Source organism: Bos grunniens, chromosome 26 (assembly GCF_055505025.1).
Source record: "Bos grunniens cultivar Pamir isolate PY7600 chromosome 26, Bosgru_T2T1.0, whole genome shotgun sequence".
Taxonomy (NCBI): domain Eukaryota; kingdom Metazoa; phylum Chordata; class Mammalia; order Artiodactyla; family Bovidae; genus Bos; species Bos grunniens.
This window is the reverse complement of record NC_141190.1, coordinates 36533888-36560302: the sequence shown is the minus strand read 5'-3', so window position 1 is coordinate 36560302 and position 26415 is coordinate 36533888. Positions and strand designations below refer to the sequence as shown.

General features: G+C 35.9%; 1 protein-coding gene across 8 annotated transcripts in view; it reads right to left on the bottom strand.

Annotated features, from left to right (window-relative positions):
* The window catches only part of CCDC172 (coiled-coil domain containing 172), a 57848-nt gene that overhangs the window by 4629 nt on the left and 26804 nt on the right, over positions 1 to 26415 (bottom strand). For 7 of the 8 annotated variants that reach the window (XM_086379593.1, XM_086379597.1, XM_086379598.1 and 4 more), the window contains 4 exons: positions 21482 to 21598; positions 20095 to 20260; positions 16482 to 16583; positions 15701 to 15803 (listed from right to left, as the gene is read on the bottom strand). In XM_086379593.1, the coding sequence (XP_086235719.1) occupies positions 15701 to 15803; positions 16482 to 16583; positions 20095 to 20260; positions 21482 to 21598 (488 nt within the window). Of the gene's footprint in view, positions 1 to 14926; positions 15078 to 15700; positions 15804 to 16481; positions 16584 to 20094; positions 20261 to 21481; positions 21599 to 26415 lie in introns of those variants that run through there. The other variant, XM_086379596.1, reaches the window with a different exon arrangement.

Below are 26415 nucleotides of genomic sequence, written 5' to 3'. Positions count from 1 at the left end.
TTTTTTAAGTAGAGGGAGCTTTTAGATTAAAAGAGATTTAAAATATCAGCTGCTTGTCATGTGTGGACCTTATTTGGAACTTAATTCACACAGACAAAATAATGACATTTATAAATAATTGGAAATTTGAACACTGACAATATTTGATGAATTGTTATTTGTTGTCAATTACCTTATGTGTAATAATGGATTTTAGTTATATTTTTTAAAGTACTTTTTTACAGACATAATAAGATAATAATATGTATGATATGTTTCAAGTAATACAAATTGATAACTCTTAAAGTGACCACCTGTTAAGACCACCTGACCTGCCTCCTGAAAAATATGTATGCAGGTCAAGAAGCAACAGTTAGAATTGGACATGGAACAACTGACGCGTTCCAAATTGGGAAAGGAGTATGTCAAGGCTGTATATTGTCACCCTGCTTATTTAACTTACATGAGTACATCATGAGAAATGCTGGGATGGATGAAGCAGAAGCTGGAATCAAGACTGCTGGAAGAAATATCAATAACCTCAAATATGCAGATGATACCACCCTCATGGCAGAAAGTGAAGAACTAAAGAGCCTCTTGATGAAAGTGAAAGAGGAGAGTGAAAAAGTTGGCTTAAAGCTCAACATTCAGAAAACGAAGATCATGGCATCCAGTCCCATCACTTCATGGCAAGTAGATGGGGAAACAGTGACAGACTTTATCTTTGGGGGCTCCAAAATCACTGCAAATGGTGACTGCAGCCATGAAATTAAAAAATCTTGCTCCTTCGAAGAAAAGCTATGACCAACCTAGCCATCATACTAAAAAGTAGAGACATTACTTTGCCAACAAAAGTCCGTCTAGTCAAGGCTACGGTTTTTCCAGTAGTCATGTATGGATGTGAGAGCTGGACCATAAAGAAAGCTGAGTGCTGAAGAATTGATGCTTTTGAACTGTGGTGCTGGAGAAGACTTTTGAGAGTCCCTTGGACAGCAAGGAAATCCAACCAGTCCATCCTAAAGGAGATCAGTCCTGGGTGTTCATTGGAAGGACTGATGCTAAAGCTGAAAGTCCAATATTTTGGCCACCTGATGCAAAGAACTGACTCATTTGAAAAGACCCTGATGCTGGGAAAGACTGAAGGCAGGAGGAGAAGGGGATAACTACAGAGGATGAGATGGTTGATGGCATCACCAACTCAATGGACATGAGTTTGAGTATACTCTGGAGTTGGTGATGGACAAGGAGGCCTGGCGTGCTGCAGTTCATGGGGTCACAAAAATTGAGACATGACTGAGCAACTGAACTCAACTGAAAGTTAAGTGATAAGTACCTAGGATTCACTATATTTCACTTTTTTACTTTTGTATGTGCTCTAAATCTTCTATAATAAAACTTAAAAAAATAGAGTTTAACAAAGATAGTGGCCAAAAAATCAACATACAAAAATCTGTTATATTTCCATGCACCAGCAATAAAGAGAATACTGATGTCATTAAAAATTTACACTTAAAACTACAAGGTATCTAAAAATAAAACTCACAAAAGATTTTTATTAAAAGATTAGGACAAAAAAACCCAGTATATTCTAAGTTTCCAGACGAGAAATCTCAGCTTAATAAAGATGTAAAATCCCTCAAAAGAGACTGTAGGATGAGTGGAATCATAAAAGATTTTCATGGATTTAAGCTGATTCGGAAATGTACATAAAAAAGCAAAGGGTCAAGTACAGCCAAGATATTCTTGATGACGACAAAGAAGTATAAAGGGAAGTGTTCTGCTTTAGATTAAGATTCATTATAAAGTAACAGTAATTAAGTAATTAAAAGTTAATAGCGTGCATTTAACAATAATTAAGACAGTTATGAAAGAAATGAATGTTGACCAATTTAGCAGAATAGAAAACAGAATCTTAAAATAGATTCACAAATGTTATTCTGATTATTATTTTTAAATAAAAGATGTGGTTTTGCAGATCACTAGAGAAAGGACAAACTACTCAATAAATGGAGAAAAATGAAGCTATATCTTACTGTGGAATGTAAGCAAAAATTAGTCCCAAATAAACTAAAGACCTAAATGTGAAACACAAACCTTAAAAATTATTAAAGAAAATACAGGAGAATAACCTTCTGATCTAAGGTAGGGAAAGAGTTCTTAAACAAGACACAAAAATGATAACCACAAGAAGAAATGACTGATGATTTCAGCCGTCGTAAGAGTAAGAAACATACCCAAGCACAACAGCAGGAAGAAAACCAAACAAAACTTCGTAAGTTGGGACAGAGATTTTTAATGCATAAGAAGTCTGAAAATATAGCATTTAAGAGAATATAGATCACTGGGGAATTTGGTAATGTGCCAATGGAAGTATAAATGGTTTAATCACTTCGACAGAAAGTTTGTCGCTACCTTGTGAAGTTCAACATTTACATGTCTTATACTCGGCAACTCCATCAGGCATATATCCTACGGAAACTCTTGCAGTGTGCACCAGGATGATCAAAACAGCACTGCGTGCAACAACAACAACTGAAAACTCAAATGTGCATTAAAAAGAGAAAAAGCATGTTCACATATCTATACTCAACAACATGGATGAATTTTAGAAACAAGTGAATAAAAAGCAAGTCCCGGACAGAATGATACCCTTTGTACATAACTCAAAAACAAGCAAAAATAACCAATATTTTGTTTTGGCAGGCATATAAATGACAGGTAGATTACATTTATGAATATATGACATAAAGTTAGTAAATCATAAAGTAACAAAGAAAATTATATATAAGCAAGGAAAGAAGTAAGTCATACCACACACACACACACACACACACACACACACGCACACAAATGAAACACTCTAGGACAGCAATTACATCTGAGGTAAAGAAGGGAGTGTGGGTTAATGGAGGACCCCATAGCAAGATACTGGTAATGTTTTAGCCTAGTTCACAGGTCCTCACTATATTATTGTACTTAAGAACTAACACCTAGATAGGGAAAAAAAAAAACACAATAGTAATAAGAATGGATTGAGAAACAATACCTAATATATATGAAGTTCACTGTGTTCTGAACTTGTAGGAATTTAATAGTGAATAAAAATTCTGAAGGAATGCTAAAGTTGCAAAGAGAGAAAAAGTTAATGATTTGGAGCATTAGATGTTTACACAAGCATAAAGTCCCTCGCAAAAAATATTTTTTTAAAGTAAGTGTAAAGTTAAACGGAGAGGAACAATATACCATAGATGCTGCTATACAATGTTCATTTTAATATATATATCTTTTCAAATACATACAACAGTAGGGATCATTCTTCCCACTATGCCATAAATACTTGCCCTTTTTCACCTTTCAGTTCAAATGGTTTGGTCAGAGCTCTGATGCCCATCAGAATTGGGTGGTGACTGGTTTCCATTTTAGTTAGCTAACAAGGAGGAGGAGAGACTACTTAAGTTAAGGATGGCATTTAAGATGAATTATAGGAAGCATTTCACAATTCAGCCTATAACCAAGTTGTAGAATTCAGATCTCACTTAAAGGAAAGATTACTGTTGCTAGCTTTAAAGGAGGCTGGGTGCTAACGGTATGAATATTTATGTATTTGCAGCTAGGCTGGAGCTCTATAATGGTAAGCAGATCTCATGCTTCAGTGCATAGACTGATTGCCTACAGGAGTCAAGAAAAGCTTCCCTCACCTACTGCACAGTAACTAAGGGCAGTTTGCACTGCTTACTGTCTCCTTTCTCTGAATCATCAGATATTGATGAGGATGGGCCAACATTGATAGTTGAGCAAAATGTATGTTCCATGTATTTTTATAATTTCTTGCATCATTGCATTTTTTTTTCAGTTACCTCTTAGTGCCATGGAGAAGCCTTAACTAAAAGAACACTCTTTTTAGTTATAGAAATATAAACAAATACTATTTAATTAGAAAGGAGGACAATTTTCACCCAAAGTCCTAGTACACAAATTCAATGAGATTAAAATGTAGGTATGCTTCATCTCAGGTCTTTTACTTCCATATGATATTGATTATGTAATCTTGCCTTCTAGTTCTTTCTTTTGCTTTATACTGTCATATATATTTCCCCCAGTTAATTACATTTGCCAATTAATACCATTTAAGATAAATATATAGTAGTTTAAGTGGCTATAACACAGTTAATTTAATCATTCATTTATAGTACAGCATTTAAGTTCTTCCTATTTTTTTCTACCATAAATAAATTTCTATGAACACCTTTGTTCATAAAGCTTCCTCTATGCTTTGGATTATTTCCCTTGGGATACAGCTAAGTGAAACTACTGCTTTAAATGGCATAAACATTTTAAAGATGCTTACAATAACTTGTATACATCAAACTGCATTCCAAATACAAGCAATGTATACTGCCACAGCAATGAGTAAATTATCTCTGTACCATACTGTGGCCAATTTCCAGTATGGTCATCTAAGTATATCTTTCAAAATTTGATTAAAAAATTGATATTCAGTAGTTTTAATCTGCACTTAAATAATAAGATATATAACTGAATTACCTTGTCTTATTCACTTTGGTATCCCTGTAACTTGCAAAGTGTATGGGAAAAGCAAGTGTTTAATACATGCTTGTTGGATAAATACATAACTTAAAAACTACTGATTTTTAGTGTTTTCTTGCTGACTTTTTATCTGTTAATTTTTGATAAACTGTTACCCTTTGTTCATCATAAGTACTACAAATTTCTCCCAGATTATCATTCCATGTTGATGCCATTTCTGACACATGGAATTTTAGACCTAACATGTTAAGTCTATGAATCTTATCCTTTTTGGTTACCTTAATCACACTAGAGGTTTAATAAGCAATCCTTACTACTTTTCACTAGTTTTTCACGCTGTGACATTCTTAATATCATTTCTCTATAGTAATTCATATGAAAATTATTTCAGTGCCATTTAAACACAAAATACTCCATTTTAAAGATATATATGTCATGCTCTTTCATACACAATTTATTTATGAGCATGGGTTTCAAAGTTCATTCTATGAAAGTAGAATTTCAGTTTTCTAATTATGCATTCCTTCAGTCCAGGCCATCAGCAGACAGGTAGGAACCTTCACAGGTGGGTAAGGCTGAACTGATGAGACCTACTGAGAAGGAAGTAAAAGAGAGGCGTGCTACCAGCACCTCCATTACTACAAATCCTGGTTTGGGTGGATTAGGCATCGCCTTTCACCAGGTATTTTCTATCACCTTCCCCATCCCACAACCAAAAGGGGTTGTTTCTAAAGATAAACATGTGAAAGTGAAAAAAAAATGTGCACTATGATATCAAAGGGACAAATGAACTTTGGAAATGATTAATATTATATATGGCTCATATAATAAGCAAAATTATTTCAAAGTTTGGGACATTTACAAACAGGCACATTTATATCAGAATATAACATTTAAAATAATCAACTGACTTCTACCATAAAAATTTCCCTTGTATTTACTTGAAGTTTTAATAACTACTGTGTGTGCCAGGAATTCACGAAACAGGGGATTTCTATTAGCTTGAAGGCTACATAATCAATGCTGTAAAGGCACTTCTGCTAGTGAATAAATGATGAAGTTTGACCAGAAAAATGCAGAGTCAACAGAAATATTCAACAAAATACATAGCTAAGAATGATCCTGGAATTAAATGAGGATTTTCATATTTTATAAATGTTAGAAACTAAAGAGATGATAGGGGTTGGCTACAGATATCTAATTTTTGACTAGTATTTTCTAGAAACTTTAGAACTGAGATTTTGTTACACCTGTCTACTTGGAGTTTATTACTGTGATAATCAAGAGTATTGCAACGTAAATGTGCATTATTTCCTCAATATAGACTAGATAACAATTCTTATTACTCTGCTAAATGATGTTACAGAAACACTTCCACAGTATTTAAGGATACATTTATAAAAATGCTTCTAATTATGAATATTTAAGTACTTCCTCCCATCTATCAATGGGAGGAAGCTTACAAAATATGGCATCTTTATACATCAGCATTAAAAAGAATCAAGTTGATCAGTACGTATTAATGAGTAATATCTGTTTTCTAAGTAATAAAGCAAACTACAGACCCATGTTAAATGCACACGTGTGCACACACACACACACACACAGACTATAAACTCTGACAGGATACGTGTCAAACTTTTAACAAGACATGAGAGAAGAGACTGATGTTTTACATTTTTGTAATGTCTAAATTTTTTTTATTTAATCAACATAGTCTACTCTCATAATTTAAAACTATTCATATTTGGTAAAATAAAAAAATATATATATGTAAATATACATATTTATCTGTGTATCTTTCAGAGAGGTTAGAAGTATTCTAACATCATCATGTGCTTATACCTTCCTATAAATCTAAGGTGCTGGGGTCCAGCCCAGGTGGATCCAAGGAATTCAAAGGGGAGACGGCTTCAGCGATCAGGATACGATAGAATTAAAGATACAAAGAGTGGTTAAATAAGGATAGCTCAGTGAGAAAATTCAGTGGAGAAAAGAGGCTGAATAACTTGGTTTACGTGGAAAGCCAATAAAATTCCAAGACAAGGAATTTGCGTCACCTACGTAGGCCACAGGCGTCCTCCCGTTCTCCCGAAGGACAGGAGACATTAAGGCCTCCCTGGTCAGATCTTAGAAGCCCAGGCAAAATTAGTAGGCTTGATGAGCCTCCACGCTCCAGATGGGAATTCAGCCAGAAGGTGAGAGAAAGAACGACATGGGGAGACCAAGCTTCAGTGAACAAGGCCCGCGCTTTATTTTCCAAAGTAGTTTTTATACCTTAAGTTGTGCATAGAGGATAATGGGGGAAGGGGTAGAGTCAGCAGTAAGCCAGGCTTTCTTCCTGCAAACTTATCATATGCAAAAGTTTAGGTGATTTACATCATCTTCTGGCCAGGAGGCCTGTTAACATTTTATGATCCTTTCTTCAGAAAACTTATTTTTCTTTAAAGGTGATTATTCTAAAGTCAGGCGCCACCCTCCGAAAGCATTAGATAAAGTTGCTTTCCTATAGGGCAAAGGTGTGGTGGGCTATAACAAGAAAAGAATTAACTCAAAGGTCCAAGGTTACAAACATTAAAGCTATTATTTACATTCCTATACACCAATTATATTATTCAATACGCTTCCAGGGACACAGTAGGTAAGGGATATGGAAACTTAGCAGCAAACATTGGCCCAAAAAGTGAAAAACCCTTCACCAATACAATTTCTAATCAATCTTTTAACTGCTCAAAGGAATCTGTATTTAGACAGTTTAGAACATCTTATGCCTCTCATGGTTGGGAGGCTCTGAACAATTACATGTGGCTGGAAGAACCTGTTCAGGCAGGCTAGAGAACTTCCAAAGGAGTTTGTGAACTAAAACACCCTTGTCACACCCAGGAACTTTATTAACTGGAGCTGTAAATTAACTCTTTTTCCGAGAAAGGGAGAGAAATGGTGGTGGGGGACAGCCCCCCATAAAGTCAGAGGTGTAGGTGAGAGAACAAAGCAGTAAAGTAGGCAGACTCTGGTTTTGGGGGTAGATGCTCAAGAATTTCCAGGGGGATTCCTGAGGCTCGATCCCGCCTTTGTGTACACCGAGCCTCCTTCCTCATGACCTTTGCCACGGGCGGAGTTCCTCACGCTGGCTCCCTGCACTAAGGACCATCAATGTGACCTCTACAACTAACTTAACTGGATGACTTTTTCATTGAAGAGGCAACAGCATTGATTTATTACTTCATATAAATGCATTTAGAGTCTCTCAGTAGCAGGTATATATTAACTTTTGTGCAGTTTCCACTGCAAATATGCTCTTCACAAAACCATACTATCTTCAAATGCTAAGAAAGAAAATCCAGGCTGTTGATTCTGCAGCTTCATTTCTGAAACAAACTTCCTGTTGCATTAAACCAGTACAAACATTGATTATTAAAAATGTAAAACCATTCTAAGTATTGTGAGTAAGAAAAAGCCCGAAATGTTTCAAGTCGTCTGGTATGTTACTATTTGGAGTAAATAAAAATTCATGATGAAGAATTGTATTTTGGTTATCCTGGTATTGATTAATAATAACAAATAATAGGTGTTGGAAGTTTGAAGGGGTCTATTCTTTGCTACCTGAATTCTGTGCATCTGAGAAACGAGGAAGGCAGAAGGGAAGCCAAGATGTCATGTTTGCTACTAATACAGCAGACACTAGAGAATGTGGCTTGTATCTATACACAAAGGATTTACTACTAATACTGAACCCAGAATTAGACTAACCTAACTCACACCATTAAAGGCAGATGCCAAAAGCTCTCTCCCATGAAGTCCTACCACTGTAAAACTCAAAGGATAGAGGAGCAGAGTAGAACACACACTGTGAGGCAGGCCAGACTCCAAGAGACAAGGCAAAGAAAGGAGCTGGTCTTCAGTTTATCCTTCCAAACTCAACAATCAGACTGAATCACTCCTCTCTACCTTAGAATAAGAAAGAAGGAGTTCTGGGGGGATGGCTAGGAGAGTTAAACCAGTAAAGTTTTTTCTACATAAAAGAAAACAATCAGGAGCAGGAAGAAGAATTCCATGTGGCTATCCCAGTGGTTAATATATACCATGTGTTTGCAAAGAATATTGAAAATACATGAGGAACTTCTATCCTCTTTGTAGTAAGTTTTTTAAAATGTAGATATACTCACTGGCACAAATATTTATTAAACATTATGTGCCCTTGATTATGTTAGATGCAGGCACTGACAGAAAAACAAACAAGAAGTAGAGGGAGTTCCCAGTTCAGTGGGAGAGACTGATACACATAGCTATCACTGAATACGATCAGTCATATAATGGAATTATAATCTCTATGAACACAGAGAAGAAAACAGTAGAGGAATGCTTTCATAATTTATTATGCTCATTTATTCCTTCATTTATTTATTCAATACCTACTCTAAGCCAAGCTCTGTACAAAGGTATTAGTATGAGTATACCATGGTCTAATACTAATACATTTGTACAGAGCTTGGCCTAGAGTAGGTATTCCCCTGGAGAAGGAAATGGCAACTCACTCCAGTATTCTTGCCTGGAGAATCCCATGGACAGAGGAGCTTGGTGGGCTACAGTCCATGGGGTCGCAAAGAGTCGGACACGACTGAGTGGCTACACTTAGTATACAATGGTAAACAAAGTAGGTAAGATCTTTCCCCTTATTGAGCATATGATGAGTGATGAGACAAACATGAATAAAATAAAGCACATAAATATATAATTACAAAATGGATTCTGTGTTAGATAGGAAAAAATACAGTGTGTTATTAGTAAAAATAACAAGTTATAAAAAGATCACAGGGAATCTTCCCTGAGGAAATAGTTCAACTGAGATCTAAAGGATAAGGTATGTCCCTTCAGGTAAGAGTCACCCTGCTTATTTAACTTCTATGCAGAGTACATCATGAGAAATGCTGGGCTGGAAGAAGCACAAGCTAGAATCAAGATTGCCGGGAGAAATATCAATAACCTCAGATATGCAGATGACATCACCCTTATGTCAGAAAGTGAAGAGGAACTAAAAAGCCTCTTGATGAAGGTGAAAGAGGAGAGTGAAAAAGTTAGCTTAAAACTCAACATTCAGAAAATGAAGATCATGGCATCTGGTCCCATCACTTCATGGGAAATAGATGGGGAAACAGTGGAAACAGTGTCAGACTTTATTTTTGGGGGGCTCCAAAATCACTGCAGATGGTGACTGCAGCCATGAAATTAAAAGACGCTTACTCCTTGGAAGGAAAGTTATGACCAACCCAGATAGCACATTCAAAAGCAGAGACATTACTTCGCCAACAAAGGTCCGTCTAGTCAAGGCTATGGCTTTTCCAGTGGTCATGTATGGATGTTAGAGTTGGACTGTGAAGAAGGCTGAGTGCCGAAGAATTGATGCTTTTGAACTGTAGTGTTGGAGAAGACTCTTGAGAGTCCCTTGGACTGCAAGGAGATCCAACCAGTCCATTCTGAAGGAGATCAGCCCTGGGATTTCTTTGGAAGGAATGATGCTAAAGCTGAAAGTCCAATACTTTGGCCACCTCATGCGAAGAGTTGACTCATTGGAAAAGACTCTGATGCTGGGAGGGATTGGGGCAGGAGGAGAAGGGGATTACAGAGGATGAGATGGCTGGATGGCATCACTGATTCGATGGACATGAGTCTCAGTGAACTCTGGGAGTTGGTGATGGACACGGAGGCCTGGCGTGCTGCGATTCATGGGGTCACAAAGAGTTGGACATGACTGAGCAACTGAACTGAACTGAATCTGATAACCTGAGGAGAAAGAAAGGCATAGATAAAGGTTTTTGGTGGAAGAAAGCCTGGATTGCTTGAGGGAGCAGAGTGAGAAGGGAACCATCAGTCAATCAGTTCAGTCACTCAGTCATGTCCGACTCTTTGTGACCCCATGGACTGCAGCATGCCAGGCTTCCCTGTCCATCACCAACTCCCTGAGCCTACTCAAACTCATTTTCAGTGCATTGGTGATGCCATCCAACCATCTCATCCTCTGTCGTCCCCTTCTCCTCCTGCCTTCAATCTTTTCCAATGAGTTGGTTCTTTGTATCAGGTGGCCAAAGTATTGGAGTTTCAGCTGCACCACCAGTCCTTCCAATGAACATTCAGGACTTTAGGATTTCCTTCAGGATTGATTGGTTGGATTGCCTTGCGAGCCAAGGGACTCTCAAGAGTCTTCTCCAACACCACAGTTCAAAAGCATCAATTCTTCGGCACTCAGCTTTCTTTATAGTCCAACTCCCACATCCACACATGCTTACTGGAAAAACCATAGCTTTGACTAGATGGACCTCTGTTGGTAACCATAGTTGGGAAAAACATCTGGGAGGTGGTCATATACCATATGGTGACAAGGCATGAGCTTTAGGTTGTATTATGGTCATTATGAAACCACAGATGATTTTAATAAGGCAAATTATGCAACTCAATTTACTATGCAATGGTAGCAAGAGTGGATGAGGGAAAAGCAGAAAAGAGATTGTTACGGGGATCCAGGGAAGAGAGACAAGTGACTAGAAATAGGATGTTAGCTGTGGAGAGAGAAGTGGAAGGATTCAAGAAATGTTTTGGAGGCACAAGCAACAAAATTTGGTGATGGGTTGGAATAGGGTGGAAATGATTTGTGAACACATCAAACACACCTGCTACATATCATGCCAAAAGCTCAGCCTCTCTGCACCAGTGCCAAAGCGAATCATGAAGACACAAGAGTTTTGGGTAAAGTAGACAAGAGTAGGGGATGCCTAGTAAAGGCGGATGCAGCAGACTCCTGCTCTTGAAAACTATGTGTCCCAATCTGGGAGGGTTTGATGAGGAGTTTTATGGCAGGAGTTCAAGGGTGGGCTTGCTGACAAAATTAGGGTATATGCAGGGCTTGCACTCTTTTACTCTCATTTAGAGTCTCCTAATCTTGAGGAGCTTCTCTAGTCCCTTTAATCTTGCCTCAGGTGGTTTCTTGGCTACTCCTCTCTTGATTAACAACTATTCAAACCTGTCGTTTGGAACTCAGGGAAGGCCATGGAGGTTGGAGCCTTGCCTATAAGAAAGTGAAAGTGAAAAGAGAAAGTGAAGTCACTCAGTCGTGTCCGACTCTTTGCGACCCTGTGGACTGTAGCCCACCAGGCTCTTCCATCCATGGGATTCTCCAGGCAAGAATACTGGAGTGGATTGCCATTTCCTTCTCCAAGGGAATCTTCCTGACCCAGGGATCGAACCCTGGTCTCCCGCATTGCAGGCAGATGCTTTAACCTCTGAGCCACCAGGGAAGCTCCATGCCTATAAGAAAAGGGGGACAAAAGACTTCTGTGCCCAGGTGCCCCACAGGGTCCTTCTCGGTTTCACATTTTGGGTTTGAGCAATACCCAGGAAAAATGCCATGTGAGCTATGCCTTGAGGACTAAATCAGATTTTAGCTAATGGAAAAGAAAAAGAAAGATACAGAGGTGTGAAGTCTTCTGGCATATTTGGAAATGCACAAATAGTATTCTGATGAGCTAGCAGAATAGAGTATGTGACAGAAAATGCAGGGAGATAACATAAGTTATACTTTTGGTTTTGTTTGATTATATTACATTATTGAAAGAGGTCAAAGAGAAGAGTGAAAAAGCTGGCTTAAAACTCCATCAAAAATCTAAGATCATGGAATCCAATCCCATCATGTCGTGGCAAATAGAAGGGAAAAAAAGTAGAAGCAGTGACAGACTTTATTTTCTTGGGCTCCAAAATTACTGTGGACAGTAACTGCAGCCATGAAATTAAAAGACACTTACTCCTTGGAAGGAAAGCTATGACAAACCTAGACACAGTATTAAGAAGCAGAGACATCACTTTGCTGACAAAGGTCCATACAGTCAAAGCTATGGTTTTTCCAGTAGTCATGCATGGATGTGAAAGTTGGTCCATAAAGAAGGCTGAGCACCAAAGAATTGTTGCTTTTGAATTGTGGTATTGGAGAAGACTCTTGAGAGTCTCTTGGACTGCAAGGAGATCAAGCCAGTCAATCCTACAGGAAATCAACCCTGAATATTGATTGGAAGAACTGTTGAAGAGGAAGCTCCCATAATTTGGCCACTTGATGTGAAGAGTCGACTCAATATAAAAGACCCTGATGATGGGAAAGATGGACAGCAGGAGGAGAAGAGGGTAACACAGGATGAGATGGTTGGATGGCATCACGGACTTAATGGGAATGAATTTGAGCAAACTACGGGAGACAGTGGAGGACAGAGGAGCTTGGTGTGCTACAGTCCATGGGTTTGCAGACAGTCAGATATGACTTAGTAACTGAACAAAATAACAATAATTAAATTGTTGAGAATTCAGCTGGATCTTAGGAAGGAGGGATTAGTGACAGGGATTTAAAAATTATCTATAGACTATAACTAAAACTTTAGACCAGATGAGACAAGCCATGGAGAGTACAAAATAAGAATCCAATCAATAACTATCAGGAAGTCTCTGCATTAAAAGGACAGAAAAAAAAATGAGAAAGAAGCTTCAAAGGCATGAAATCCATATGGATAATAAGAAGTACAAATGAAATCATAAGTAATTATACAATTATAATTATGTATAATAATTTAGAGTATTTACTGTATACTAAGCACTGCTTTAAGGGCTTTATATATATATATATATATATGTAAAGACCTTATATATATATACACATACATACACACACATATATTAAGTCATTTAATTTTTATTATAATCTTGTGAGGTGGTTGCCATTATTAACTTCATTTGATAGATGTAGAGAATGAGTCACAGACATGTTAAATTGCTTGTCTGGGGTCACCAACCTAGTAAATAGCAAAGTTGGGGTTCAAAGGGTTTGTAACCTTAATCTCTATGCTTACTGCCTCTTGAGACCCTGAGGTTTATCACTTCTGTCCTCCCCAGATTATGTGAAAAACACTAGCTTGATCAGTTATAAAGTTCTCAGGGATGCTTCTTAGAAATTAATCCAACCTCTAGTTTAGGTGTTAAGCATAGAAATATTCTGTAAGTTAGTTGCCTTAACATGTGTTAATTAATGATCCCATACTCTTTACAACAGAATCTTTTAAATAAACAAATATCTTATAATTTATAAATAGGGAAAAATTAAAGCCGAGATCATTAAAACACTGTGAATATAAAGTACTGGTTCTCTTCATTAATGAATGGCATTAAGTCCAACAAACAACCTGAACATGGCAGATCAACTTTAAAAAACTCTAACTTTATAATCATTATAAAAGAATTTCAATAATATAGACAACAAAATAGGTATCAAAATTTTTCTAATTATAAAAAGCAGAAACAATAAGCTCATAGAAATGAAGTATTAATTTTTTGCAATTGCTTTCTTATTGGTTAAAGTTTAATAAAAGTAGAAGTACAATGATAAAAACCTTAAAAATAAGACTGATTCTGAACTGGGGACAACTGTGCCCACCTGCCTCTGCCCAGGGGACATTGGGTAGTATCTGGAGACACTTTTGGCCTGTAACAACTGGGGGTGAGTAGTGCTACTGGCACCTAGTTGGTAGAGACCAGGAATGCTAATAAACATCTTACATGCATGGGACAGCTCTCCCACTACAGAATATCCTGGCCCCAAATCTCACAGTGCCAAGTCTGAGAAACCCTACTATAAAAACAGTATCTATACCAATAGTAGTTAAATCAGAAAATTTAAGATGAAGGTCATCACTACAGAATTCAGTATACATTTGAACACAGAAATGAAAAAGATTCTATTCTAAAATTTAGGGGTAAAATCAACTTAATATCAGTCTTAGTGATGTTCAATAAATGTCATATCATTTCTTGCTACCATTATTAGTGCCTTGTTATTTTGCTATTTATAAGACTGATGAGGCTCTTTTTCAAAATCTCTATACTTAGTACTTTGACTCTGTTCTTCATACTCAAAATCATTTTTATGGAACATACCAGAAGGGAAACTAACCTACACATTTTAAAGAATTTAAAGTGGGAACTGTTAAATACTGGCATTTCATTCAGTAACTGCTAAAATGCAAAGAATGGACTAGACATATTAACTGATCTTTCTTTCTATCCAAATTTCCTCCGTCACCATCTCTGAAGGAAATGGCCCTCTTAACAGACTTTGAGTGTTTAATTTTAAACCAGGGAAAACTTTTATGACTGAGGGATAAACCCACAAAACTGGAGTTCATACTGGAAGCCTTTACACTATGAACTATAATGATACCAGTGGGCATGACCATTTTTAAAAGTAAAAAAAATCAATGAGCAGACTGTCATTACAGAAACTCATTCTGTATCAAACATATCACCCAAGAGATTGATATTTCATGCTTATAAAACTTAACATAAAATTAAATTGCAAATATTTTCTCACAATCTACTAAAATTATGGCCTAAGGCGATACACTGCTAATCTGAAGCATTTGTTCAGCTCTAGTGGACATATTTCCTATGTGATTTATGTGAAAGAAGGCTTCATTTGCCTCTTCATAGATTCAGTAATGAGGCTTCTGTTTCTTACATGAAACCTAGAAAGTATAGGAAGCTCTTTAAAATTAAACCAGCAAATGTTAACACTGAATTATTAAGAAATAACAATGAAATTAATAAACTGGGGGAGATGTTCTCCTTTTGTATATAACTATGTCATTTCAGACCTCACCCATTCTTTCATTATCCAAATACACAGAAAACATCTAAATATTCCATAGAGAAAATACATTTTTAATCTTTAGGCACAAAACCAGAAGCACAGATTTCGAGTAAAGTAGACTGTGATTATTTTTCCCCCTGAAATCTAGAAGGACCAAAAAAGATAATTTCAGTCATTTCACTCCAAAAACTTAGGGATAATAGAAAAAAAGAGTTGTGGAAATGATTCTACATTTTATCTTTTAGGATGTGAATAACTCAAGAGTTCTTGAGGAAAAGGAAAAGACTGATTTCAATATTATCAACCTGATACGATTTAAAACTTATGTGCTTTTAGCCAGTAAAGCATTTGCTTATTAACATATTTCAGAATACACATAGACGGAAATACATCTTAAATGATCTTGAAATAATTATGCATTTGGCTTTATGTTGAAATCTACTTGACAACTTGAAAAATTACCAGACTTTATATCAAAGTATAATAGGCAATTCTTACCTTAAGCATTCAGCATCATTTTGAGGTTTTTCATTGATTTTTATTTTTTCTGCCTCTAGGTATTTCGTAGTACAAATGGCTTCATGTTTTTTATCTTCAAAACCTAAACAATTAAGACAATTCTTATACTCTCTAAAAAATTAAATATAAAGGTTATCTTTCTTCACTCATAAGAACAATGCTCTAAATTTCAGTGTTTCATGTAAAATACATGTACTAATGATTTTTATTTTTCTACTTTAATGTAGCAATTAAAGACACAAAAAAAGATCTTAAAATTTGTGTGAAATTAAAAATACCAGATTCAACATTTATCAATTTAGTGCTTTACCTATTCCTTTTTCACATCAACAAAATTCCCTTTTTACATCACCTATATCTCAATGAGTAAATACATTTTCAAAGAATAATATTAACCTATAATAGAGAAGACTCTTGTGAGCCCCTTGGAGTCAATCCTAAATGAAATCAACCCTGAATATTCACTGGAATGACTGATGCTGAAGATGGAACAATACTTTGGCCACCTGATAGGAACTGACTCATTGGAAAAGACCCTGATGCTGGGAAAGACTGAAGGCAAAAGGAGAAGGGGGCAGCAGAGAATGAGATAGATAGCATCACTGGCTCAATGAACATGAATTGAGCGGAAGGATAGGAGGGCCTAGTGTGCTACAGTCCATGGGGTCACAAAGAGTCGGACACAACAACTTAGCAACTGAACAACAAATGACAGATATATAACTATATTCATCAGCAAAGTAACTCATACATGTAATACCTTTAAGCTTTCTCTGCAAAGTAGATAATTCTTGTATTAATTCATTCTTTTGTCTTTGAAGTTCATTTAACAGGTCACTATCATGTTCCATTGACTTCATTTCTAGAAATAAATATGCAAAAAAAAAAACATATTAACTACTTTTGGCTCTACCTAATGTCTGTCAAGAATGATTAACTTTTTCTTGTGTAGTAAAAATGTAAGCAATGTATGGTCAATATACTTTTGGAAGTACTGCTTAACAATATTAGATCTTCCAATCCATCAGCTTGGGATGACTTTCCATTTATTTAGGTCCCTGGTGGCTCAGACGGTAAAGCGTCTGTCTACAATGTTAGAGACTTGGGTTCGATCCCTGGGTTGGGAACATTCCCTGGAGGAGGAAATGGCAACCCACTCAAGTACTCTTGCCTTGAAAATCCCATGGATGGAGGAGTTTGGTGCAGGCTACTATCCATGCGGTCACAAAGAGTCCGGCATGACTGAGTGACTTCACTTTACTTCTAATTTCTTTCAACAATGTTTTTTGTAGTTTTTGTATACAAGTCTTAAACTTTTGTTAAATGTGTTTTACTCTTTTTTGATTGAAAATTGAATGTTAATTCACAAATTGTCCATTTGGCTTGTGTACATTGATCTAATAACCTGCCACCCTGCTGAACTTGTTTATTAGCTCAAATAGTTTTCCTATGGATTCCTTAGGATTTCTATACACAAGATCATGCAATGTTCAAATAGAGATGGTTTTACTACTTTATTTCCAATCTAGATGTCTCGTATTTCTTTTTCTTGCCTGATTGCCCAGGCTACAATCTCTAGTAAAATGCTGGATACAAGTACTAGGAATGGATGAATATCTTCATCTTTTCCTGATGAAAAGATACATTCACCATGGTTTTTCAAAGATACTCTTCATCAGGTTGAGAATGGTCCCTTTTATGTCTAGGTTATTGACTGTGTTTATCATGAAAGGGTATTGGATCTTGCCAAATGATTTTTTGAATTTATTATTATTTTATATCTTTTATTTATCTGTATTATATTCATGGTCTTGAATATTTTTATAATATCAATTTTAAAAGTCTTTCTCTGTGAATTTCATTATCTCTGTGATTTCTGGAGATGTTTCTGTTGACCTAATTTCCTTTTTGGTATGAGATACAATTTCTTTTTCACAGATATAGTGATTTTTGGTTGGATACTAGACATTTTGTTTACTATTTTGTTGATGTTTGAATTTTGCTCTCTTCCCCTCAAGCATGTTGATACCGGCTATTTAGCATGCAGTTAGGTAACATAATAAGGTTCAAACCGTGCTTTCAAGATTTAGTGTGTGTCCAGAGTAGGAAATGGCAACCCACTCCAGTGTTCTTGCCTGGAGAATCACAGGGACGGGAAGCCTGGTGGGCTGCCATCTATGGGTCGCACAGAGTCGGACATGACTGAAGCGACTTAGCAGCAACTTAGCAGCAGAGTAGCCTTAGGTCGAAGGCTAATTGAATCCTACTATTAAGGCAGGATTCTTCTGTTTAATGAGCTCTTTCTATTCTGAAAGGATGGAACATGAATGTCTCCCAGTCCTGGGTGAGCGCACAGAATTGTTGACCTTATGATTCCCCAGCAGTTTTTCTTTATTCAGTCTAGAGGATTTTCCCCTATGTATGCAAAGAATAATATATAGCCAAAGACTCAAAGCAACTTCTATGTAGATTTCTGGAGGTTTTGTCTGTGCAGTTCTTTCCTCTCAGTACGTTGTCCTGAAAATTTCAGCTAACTCAGCCTCCCTGAACTCCAGTCTTTGTATCGTATCCTTGACTCAATCAGGCCACTATGTTTTAAGTTCCCTCTCTCACTCCTGTTGTCAAAAAACTGCAACCAGGTAAAAGCCTAGGTAATCATGCCTCATGTGTTTTCCTTCTCTTAGGAATCATAGCCTTGGACAGTCTCTTGTCCTTAATATCTAAAAACAGTTTTTAATGCATTTCTTCTAGTTCTAGTTTTTTGTATTGTGCTCCTTCCTGATCATAATATATATATATATATAAGAACTTCCCAGATGTATGCCTATAAGATGTATGCTTATATGTATGCCTTAAGAACCTCTGTCCTATACTCTCTACACAAAGCAACCTATCTCTAAGAGCCTCATTTCTTTCATCTATGAAATTAAGCTAATTAAAAAGTATAATCCTTATATTTTAAGGGTTTAATTATGATCCAGGTAGCATTTTATGTAATTAAATATTATTTCATGAGTACTTACAACAATCTTGTTAAAGTCATTATCATTATCCTCCATCTTCATAGATGAAGAAACTGAAGCAAATAAAACTTAAGCATCTTGTCCCAAATCACATATTACTCTCTGCTGGTTCTCTTGCCCTCTTTGACATCTCTGTCTCATTATTCTCTTCATTTCCTTAAATGCTATGCTTTTCCATTTTCTGCCTTTGGTCTTTGCTACCCCTCTATGTTCCCTCTACATGTTCCCTTTGAATTATGTTAGCAAATTATCTGGAATCCCACACCTAATGTTCTAGCTTGATCTCTTGTATCAGTTTCACAACCAATTTCAACCTGCTACTTGGGCACTTCTACCTGTTTATCCCATAGACATCTCCAACTAAAAACACTGAAACAAAACTTAATTTTTTTGTCCAGAAAAGGCTATAGTTCACCTCCATTTCTGCTCTTCCTCCTGGTACCATATTCTACCCAATCTCTGAAGTGTGAAAACTGTGGTTCATGCTTGACTTTCCTTATATCTGTTTAGTCAGTGATACATCTGTCATTCTTCCTAAAAATCTCTTTGTCTTCTCCTGTCTTTGGTAACTTCTATTTTTTTCTTTAATAATTTTATTTACTTATGGCTGTACTGGGTCTTCATTGTTGTGCAGGGTTTTCTCTAGTTACAGTGAGCAGGTGCTACTCTTAGTTGCTGTGGCAGGTTTCTCATTGTGGTGGCTTCTCTTTCTGCACAGTACAAGCTCTAGGTCATGTGGGCTTCAGTAGTTTAGGCACAAGGGCTTAGCTTCTCTGCTGCATATGGGATTTTCCCTGGCCAGAGATCAAACCCATGTCTCTCGCATTGACAGATGGATTCTTCACCACTAGCCTCTCTGATAATTTCTTTAGTTCAGCATCTTATTACAGACTGCAATTGCCTGCATACTAGTGTTTCTGAAATGGAATTCTCCCTACCCCCCTGTGTAACAGTGTTTCCTAAACTGTTTTGATGGTAGAATAAAGATCACAGCAACAATATCACCTATATAGTTTCTATCACAATGTACTATGAATATCTGCCTATATATTTCATCCCCCCCCATTTTAGTTTTATACCTCCAGGACCTAAAAGGGTGCCTAATATATAACAGATAGTAAACAGAATTTGGTTATTAAATAAATGACCAATGATCATGTCACACCTACTTCTAAAGAGCTTGAGACAACTCACAGTAAGAGAGACATACAATTAAGATAAAAGTAAAAAAATAGCAATGCAATAACCCAATTTACTTATAAAAATGTAAAATTTCTGGAAAATTCATTAATTCAAAATAAGTTATCTTCATTAATGCCAGATAAATGAGGTGGTACTATGTTTTCATACCCATTTTAAGAATGTTTGCCTGGTTTTCTAAGTCAGATATTTGAATCTTGACATTTTCTTTCATCAAACGCTCTCGTTTCTTTGTTAATTCATATTCATTATTGAAGTCTGTAATTTCCTTAATAAATTTTTCTTCCTCCTCTGTAACTCTTCTCTTTGTAGCCTCCTGAAAAATGGAAACACAGGACCAAATATAGGTGTTAACTGCAACAATATTCTTCTTTACTGATTAAAATTCAATCATTTGGAAATACTGACAACAAAACAGAAAATTATATTCCTGGTACTAAAATGCTATATTCCTCCAGCAGTATTAATTTAAAAACTTAGGTTATTACATGATAACAACCAACTATTTTCATGTGAAAGATTTATCCTTAAAATTTTAGGAGAATTATTGAGGTAGAAATTTTACCACCGATCATTATGTATGTGTCTGTTTGTGTATTAAACTCACAGGAATATATGCCATTTTGTCATTGCAAAATTGGTGGTAAAATAACTAAATGATCAAAGTTGAAAATCTATACTCAAAGGAATTACATTGCAACTGGATGGTAAAAGAATTAAATGACCAAAGTTGAAAATGCAGATCTACACTCAAAGGAATTACTGTCCTTTGAGTGTGAATTCCAAGAAAATCTTTTAAAATATAGACAAGGTAAAATTACATGGTCATTTCAAATACAGTTCTAAATAACAGTTTAAATTTCATAAAATGTCAACATGAAGTAGAAAGAAATAAGAATTTCCAGAAACTTTAAACAATATTAGAACCTAAACTTTTTGACAATGGTAGAACCTAAACATTACTGTGTTTTCCAATTTTTTTCCAAGAAACATAACTAATTAAGAGCTACAGCTGGAAACTTGCCATGCCATTCATAACCATTTGGTGGTTGATTCTGACTCTGGATATATATTTTTAACAGTTCAAAATGTATTTTTTCAAAAAGTCAATTAGTTATAGATTATATTCCTAAGCTGTTCTTGTCATTTAAAGCTACTGAGTCTGTTTGCTGTGATTTATGATTTAAAAAAATAAACAAAATCTATCTTTGCACCCACATCCACAAGTTTGAACCTCTGTGCCTTTCAAAAGCATTAAAACCAAGATCTTGAGCAATTCAACTCAGTTTCAATGTTTATTTTATGCTTATTACAATAGCAAATAATTTCTATAGTGCATCCTGACAATTTAATTCTTTCAAACTATATTACTCTACCAATTGGTTTAAAATAGCACTTAATAATTTTCCATATCTCAACAGGACTACCTGCCAATATGCATATGGATGATTTTTCTAAACATATATCTAAAGCATATTTTTATACAAAATTTTCATACAATTAGTAAAATAAATTTTCCAAGTGGCTGGAAACGTACAAAGGTTTGGAGAAGCATATTCCTTTGGTTTGTAATTTCATTGCACTGTCTTTCTAAGGCATTTTCATGTGTTTTCAAAAGCTGTAAGAGGAAGGCTTTTTCAGAAAACTGCTGAACCTTTAAAGCAAAAAAAAAAAAAGGAATCAGAATTAAACAATTAGACATTTCAGGGTATCTTAGTTAATAGAATAGATCTGTATAGTATAAAAATTTTTATATCAACCTTTAAAATGCAAAATAAAATTCACATTAAACATCTTACTTTATATGCTCTATCTTAAATTATTTTATAAGTGCTTTATAATTTTTATAATCTCTTCCTCTAATAAAACTATAGGCGCATCAAGGGCAGAGAATGCATTTGCTTTTTCCTGATATCTAGTACATTTGGTGGAAGAAGGCAATGGCACCCCCCTCCAGTACTGTTGCCCGGAAAATCCCATGGATGGAGGAGCCTGGTAGGCTGCAGTCCACGGGGTCCGCTAAGAGTTAGACACGACTGAGCGACTTCACTTTCACTTTCCACTTTCATGCATTGGAGAAGGAAATGGCAACCCACTCCAGTGTTCTTGTCTGGAGAATCCCATGGACGGAGAAGCCTGGTAGGCTGCAGTCCATGGGGTCGCACAGAGTCGGACGAAGCAACTTAGCAGCAGCAGCAGTACATTTGGTAGCTTAGGTACTAAAGCTTTTTGATGACACACATTGAAATTCGCTTCAAGACAGCTTGTTTTAAAGAACAAGTTTTTAGTTTTAGTACTAGAAATATGATGGAGAAATCATGTATACAATATGACGAATAAAATAATGAGATCAAATCTACAAACTACAGGCAAAAATCCACTCCCTCATGACTATAGTTATACCCAATAAAACACAAATCTGTTAAAGTTCTCAAATGGGTTTTGAGAACTCATTTTTTGTTTCAGTACCTCATTTGGTTCTAACTAGCAAAAGATATAATAAACATTAATATTAGATAGGTAACTGTTATTTCATTTGGGCTATAAAGAATAGCATCTCTTGAGACCATGAATATTGAAATCAAAGTCAGGAAGCTTTAATATATAAAAGCTAAAAATGATGCCAGACTGGAAACAATCCTTCCACTACATTCAGTACTGGCCCTCATAAGAAAGCATCACTTCAAGTTTGGGGCTGTTCCCATCTCCAAAGAGAAAAGAAAAAGGAAATAAATCCGAACTTAAATTGCAAAAGCAAGATTTATGTTAGCTATAAGAGCTTCTTCAAGGTGAGAGACAGGTTGTGAAATCTCTGTCCCAGAAGATATTGAATAGTAAAGAGCTTAGGAATAGTCTGGTCCAGACCCAAAGGGCTGGCCTAAAAGACATTTTGAAATGATATGGCTAAAAAGCCCTACAAATACTGGCATTAAAAAAAAGCAGCTGAAATAAAACAGAAAATGTGATCTTACATTTATATAATATCATAGCACATCTGCCCATACCTTCAGCACTTAGTGCTGATGTCATCAACTCTATCATCAATAAAGAAAGATTAGAAAGGTGCAACTTACATGACCAAAGGGATTCAGAAAATACTTTCAGAATTGGGGGAGGGGAGAATGGGGCAGTATTTTACTGTCTGAGAAGACAGAAATTAGAAAACATATGTCTGATCTATAAAATCATATACAAACTGGTAACAATAGTGAGCAAAGCTATGATCATGAATTCTATCACATTTATTTCAAATAAGAAAATACTTCTAAGCTATCTAATATATATTATATAAATGGGAGTAAAATGAGTTCCAAAGACATTGATACCTTAACAAAAGTTATATAATTAATTAGGGGGAAACCCAGGACTAATATTCAGTTCTTCTGACTTTATTGCTTCTAAACCATTATCCTATTATGGAAATACTAGAACTATTTCACAGTAATATAAAGATACTTTTGGAACTAAAACAGGACTTCCGTCTCTGACAACAGTATAAGTTGAAAGTATACAGGATAAGAGACAGAAAAACTACCAAATACTAGGTCTATCAGAACTCATTGAGAAAAGGTTGCTTGCAGTATACTCCTAACTCTCAGAGTTGCAATTATGAACAAGAACCATCAATGCCAACAAAAATGCTTTGAGACCAAACATCAGGCTGGATAAATTTTGGGTTAATCCAATTAGGTATTTTATGTAACATGCCTTTCAGAATCAAAATTCCTAAATTCTGATTCTCCTTCTACCACTATCTGTAGTCAAACCTGCAATGAAAACCAAAAATGGAGAATATATTATTTATTAAACTAAGGAAGTTTAAAATAAGACAAACAAATTTATTACTCAGATTCAGAAAAGCCTTATGTTAAGGACTCAGAAGTTAAGGTGTGCTACTACAGCGTTCACTAAGACCTAAAATTATCACTGAACTCATGTCTTCTTTCTTAAAAGGGAAAATAATAATTAAAGAAAGATATTAGACATACTGTAATTTAATTGGAATGTTTCACCATAACCTGAAAAAAATGAAATCTAAATACACCAAATGAAAATTAGACAACTTTTTAAAAGATCTGTAAGAAAGGTATAGCTGAAAATTTTCTCTTCCTTAAATTCTATGTAAATTATCCACTTTGAGGTCTTTTTACTTCTTTGCTTTAACTCATTATTGGTGTACTCTTCATTCTTACTTTCTGTTTTACACTCTATCTTCTCATACATTTTCCTCTTTTAATCAAGACCTAAAAAGTCCCAGAGAATCAATTACTACAGAAAGATTACAGTAACATTAATTTTTAAATTTACTTAGGATCTGTGATGAAAACATTTAATGCATAATAGAATTGGCAAGTAGGGAAAAGAGAGCAATAGAAGAAAGAAGCAGGACTTTGGAAAAGCTCAAGTTAGGAAGGTTAAGAAAGAACAGAGGCCTATGATATGCTGACTCACAAGCTGAGGACGGCAATAAGTTAGGGCTGTGGGAACTACATGGGGTCTATTATCAGGCCTTCTATTTTATTGTAACTAAGGGGTCAAACGCTTTAGGATCCATCCAGTTCCATCTACCAAGTATAAGTTATTAATTTTACTACTAAAAAAGCTTTTCAAGACCACCTATTTGTGGAATGTGTTTCTCGCTATTCCTTTTGTTCTTCCTGTTATCACACCTAATTTCTTAAATTATTTTTCACATTCTGACTTTTTAAAACCATATCTACTACTGTATAAATATTTCAAATATAACCCTGAAGATACTGATAGGGTCACAAGATGAGGTCATTTCACAAATAAATCATCATTAGAGATTTCTCTCATCTTTCTTTTTTTGCAAAAGTATGGGTAGGAATCAGAATTGGAAAGATACTAAAAGAGATTCAAAATTGTAATTTAAAAAGATATTTTTGGACTTATCTCTGAGTCAGGTTTGAATTGAGGCACTATCTTACACTCATAGTAGCCTGGACATCCATGATAAAAGCAAACAAACAAACAAACAAAATGACCTACTTACAAAAAGAAACTACTGGCTATATCTGCTAAATTACCCAGGGATCTCAAGGGGCTACAAACAATAAAAAGAAAGGGGTGGAAGGTTCAAATTTCTCTTTCTCATCTTGTTCCTTCCTCTGACTACAAATGAAATGAAAATATCTGTGTGCAGCTGTAAAATTATATTCTAGAATCAAACAGCCAAACTTTGTCAGAAAATATTGCTGTTTTGAAAATTTTTAATTTATAACAGTGCCAACACTCTGGTTAATTTTACCTTTTTCAGCAATAAAGATTTTGCTTGTTTCTTCTTCTGTCTTATTTCTCCTGGGATATTTGAGCTGTCAATAGAGCTTGTAGCTTTCCCAGTGAGTTGACTTATCTGGTTAACTAGGTCAGTTTTCAGCACAGGCATTATTTGGGACTCTTCACTACTCTTGCCACTTGGACACCCTTAGGTATTTTTCCACCAAAATAACTTGAAAATTGAGAATGACTGAGGATGTGGAATTAGTGTTTGGGTTCCAGTAAATAAAGAATTTTGAGTAATGCTCAAAATTCTCCAAGTCAGGCTTCAACAATACGTGAACCATGAACTTTCAGATGTTCAAGCTGGTCTTAGAAAAGGCAGAAGAACCAGAGATCAAATTGCCAACATCCACGGGCTCATTGAAAAAGCAAGAGAGTTCCGGAAAAACATCTAGTTCTGCTTTATTGACTATGCCAAAGCCTTTGACTGTGTGTATCACAACAAACTGCGGAAAATTCTGAAAGAGATGGGCATACCAGACCACCTGACCTGCTTCTTGAGAAATGTGTATGCAGGTCAGGAAGCAACAGTTAGAACTGCTCATGGAACAACAGACTGGTTCCAAATAGGAAAAGGAGTACGTCAAGGCTGTATATTGTCACCCTGTTTATTTAACTCACATGCAGAGTACATCATGAAGAACACTGAGCTGGAGGAAGCAAGAGCTAGAATCAAGATTGTCAGGAGAAATATCAATAACCTCAGATATGCAGATAACACCACCCTTATGGCAGAAAGTGAAGAAGAACTAAAGAGCCTCTTGATGAAAGTGGAGAGTGAAAAAGTTGGCTTAAAGCTCAACATTCAGAAAACGAAGATCATGGCATCTGGTCCCATCACTTCATGGCAAATAGATGGGGAAACAGTGGAAACAGTGTCAGACTTTATTTTTATGGGCTCCAAAATCACTGCAGATGGTGATTGCAGCCATGAAATTAAAAGACACTTACTCCTTGGGAGGAAAGTTATGACCAACCTAGATAGCATATTCAAAAGCAGAGACATTACTTTGCCAACAAAGGCTCATCTAGTCAAGGCTATGGTTTTTCCAGTGGCCATGTATGGATGTGAAAGTTGGACTGTGAAGAAAGCTGAGTGCCGAAGAATTGATGCTTTTTACCTTGGACTGCAAGGAGATCCAACCAGTCCCTTCTTTTTTATTTTATTTT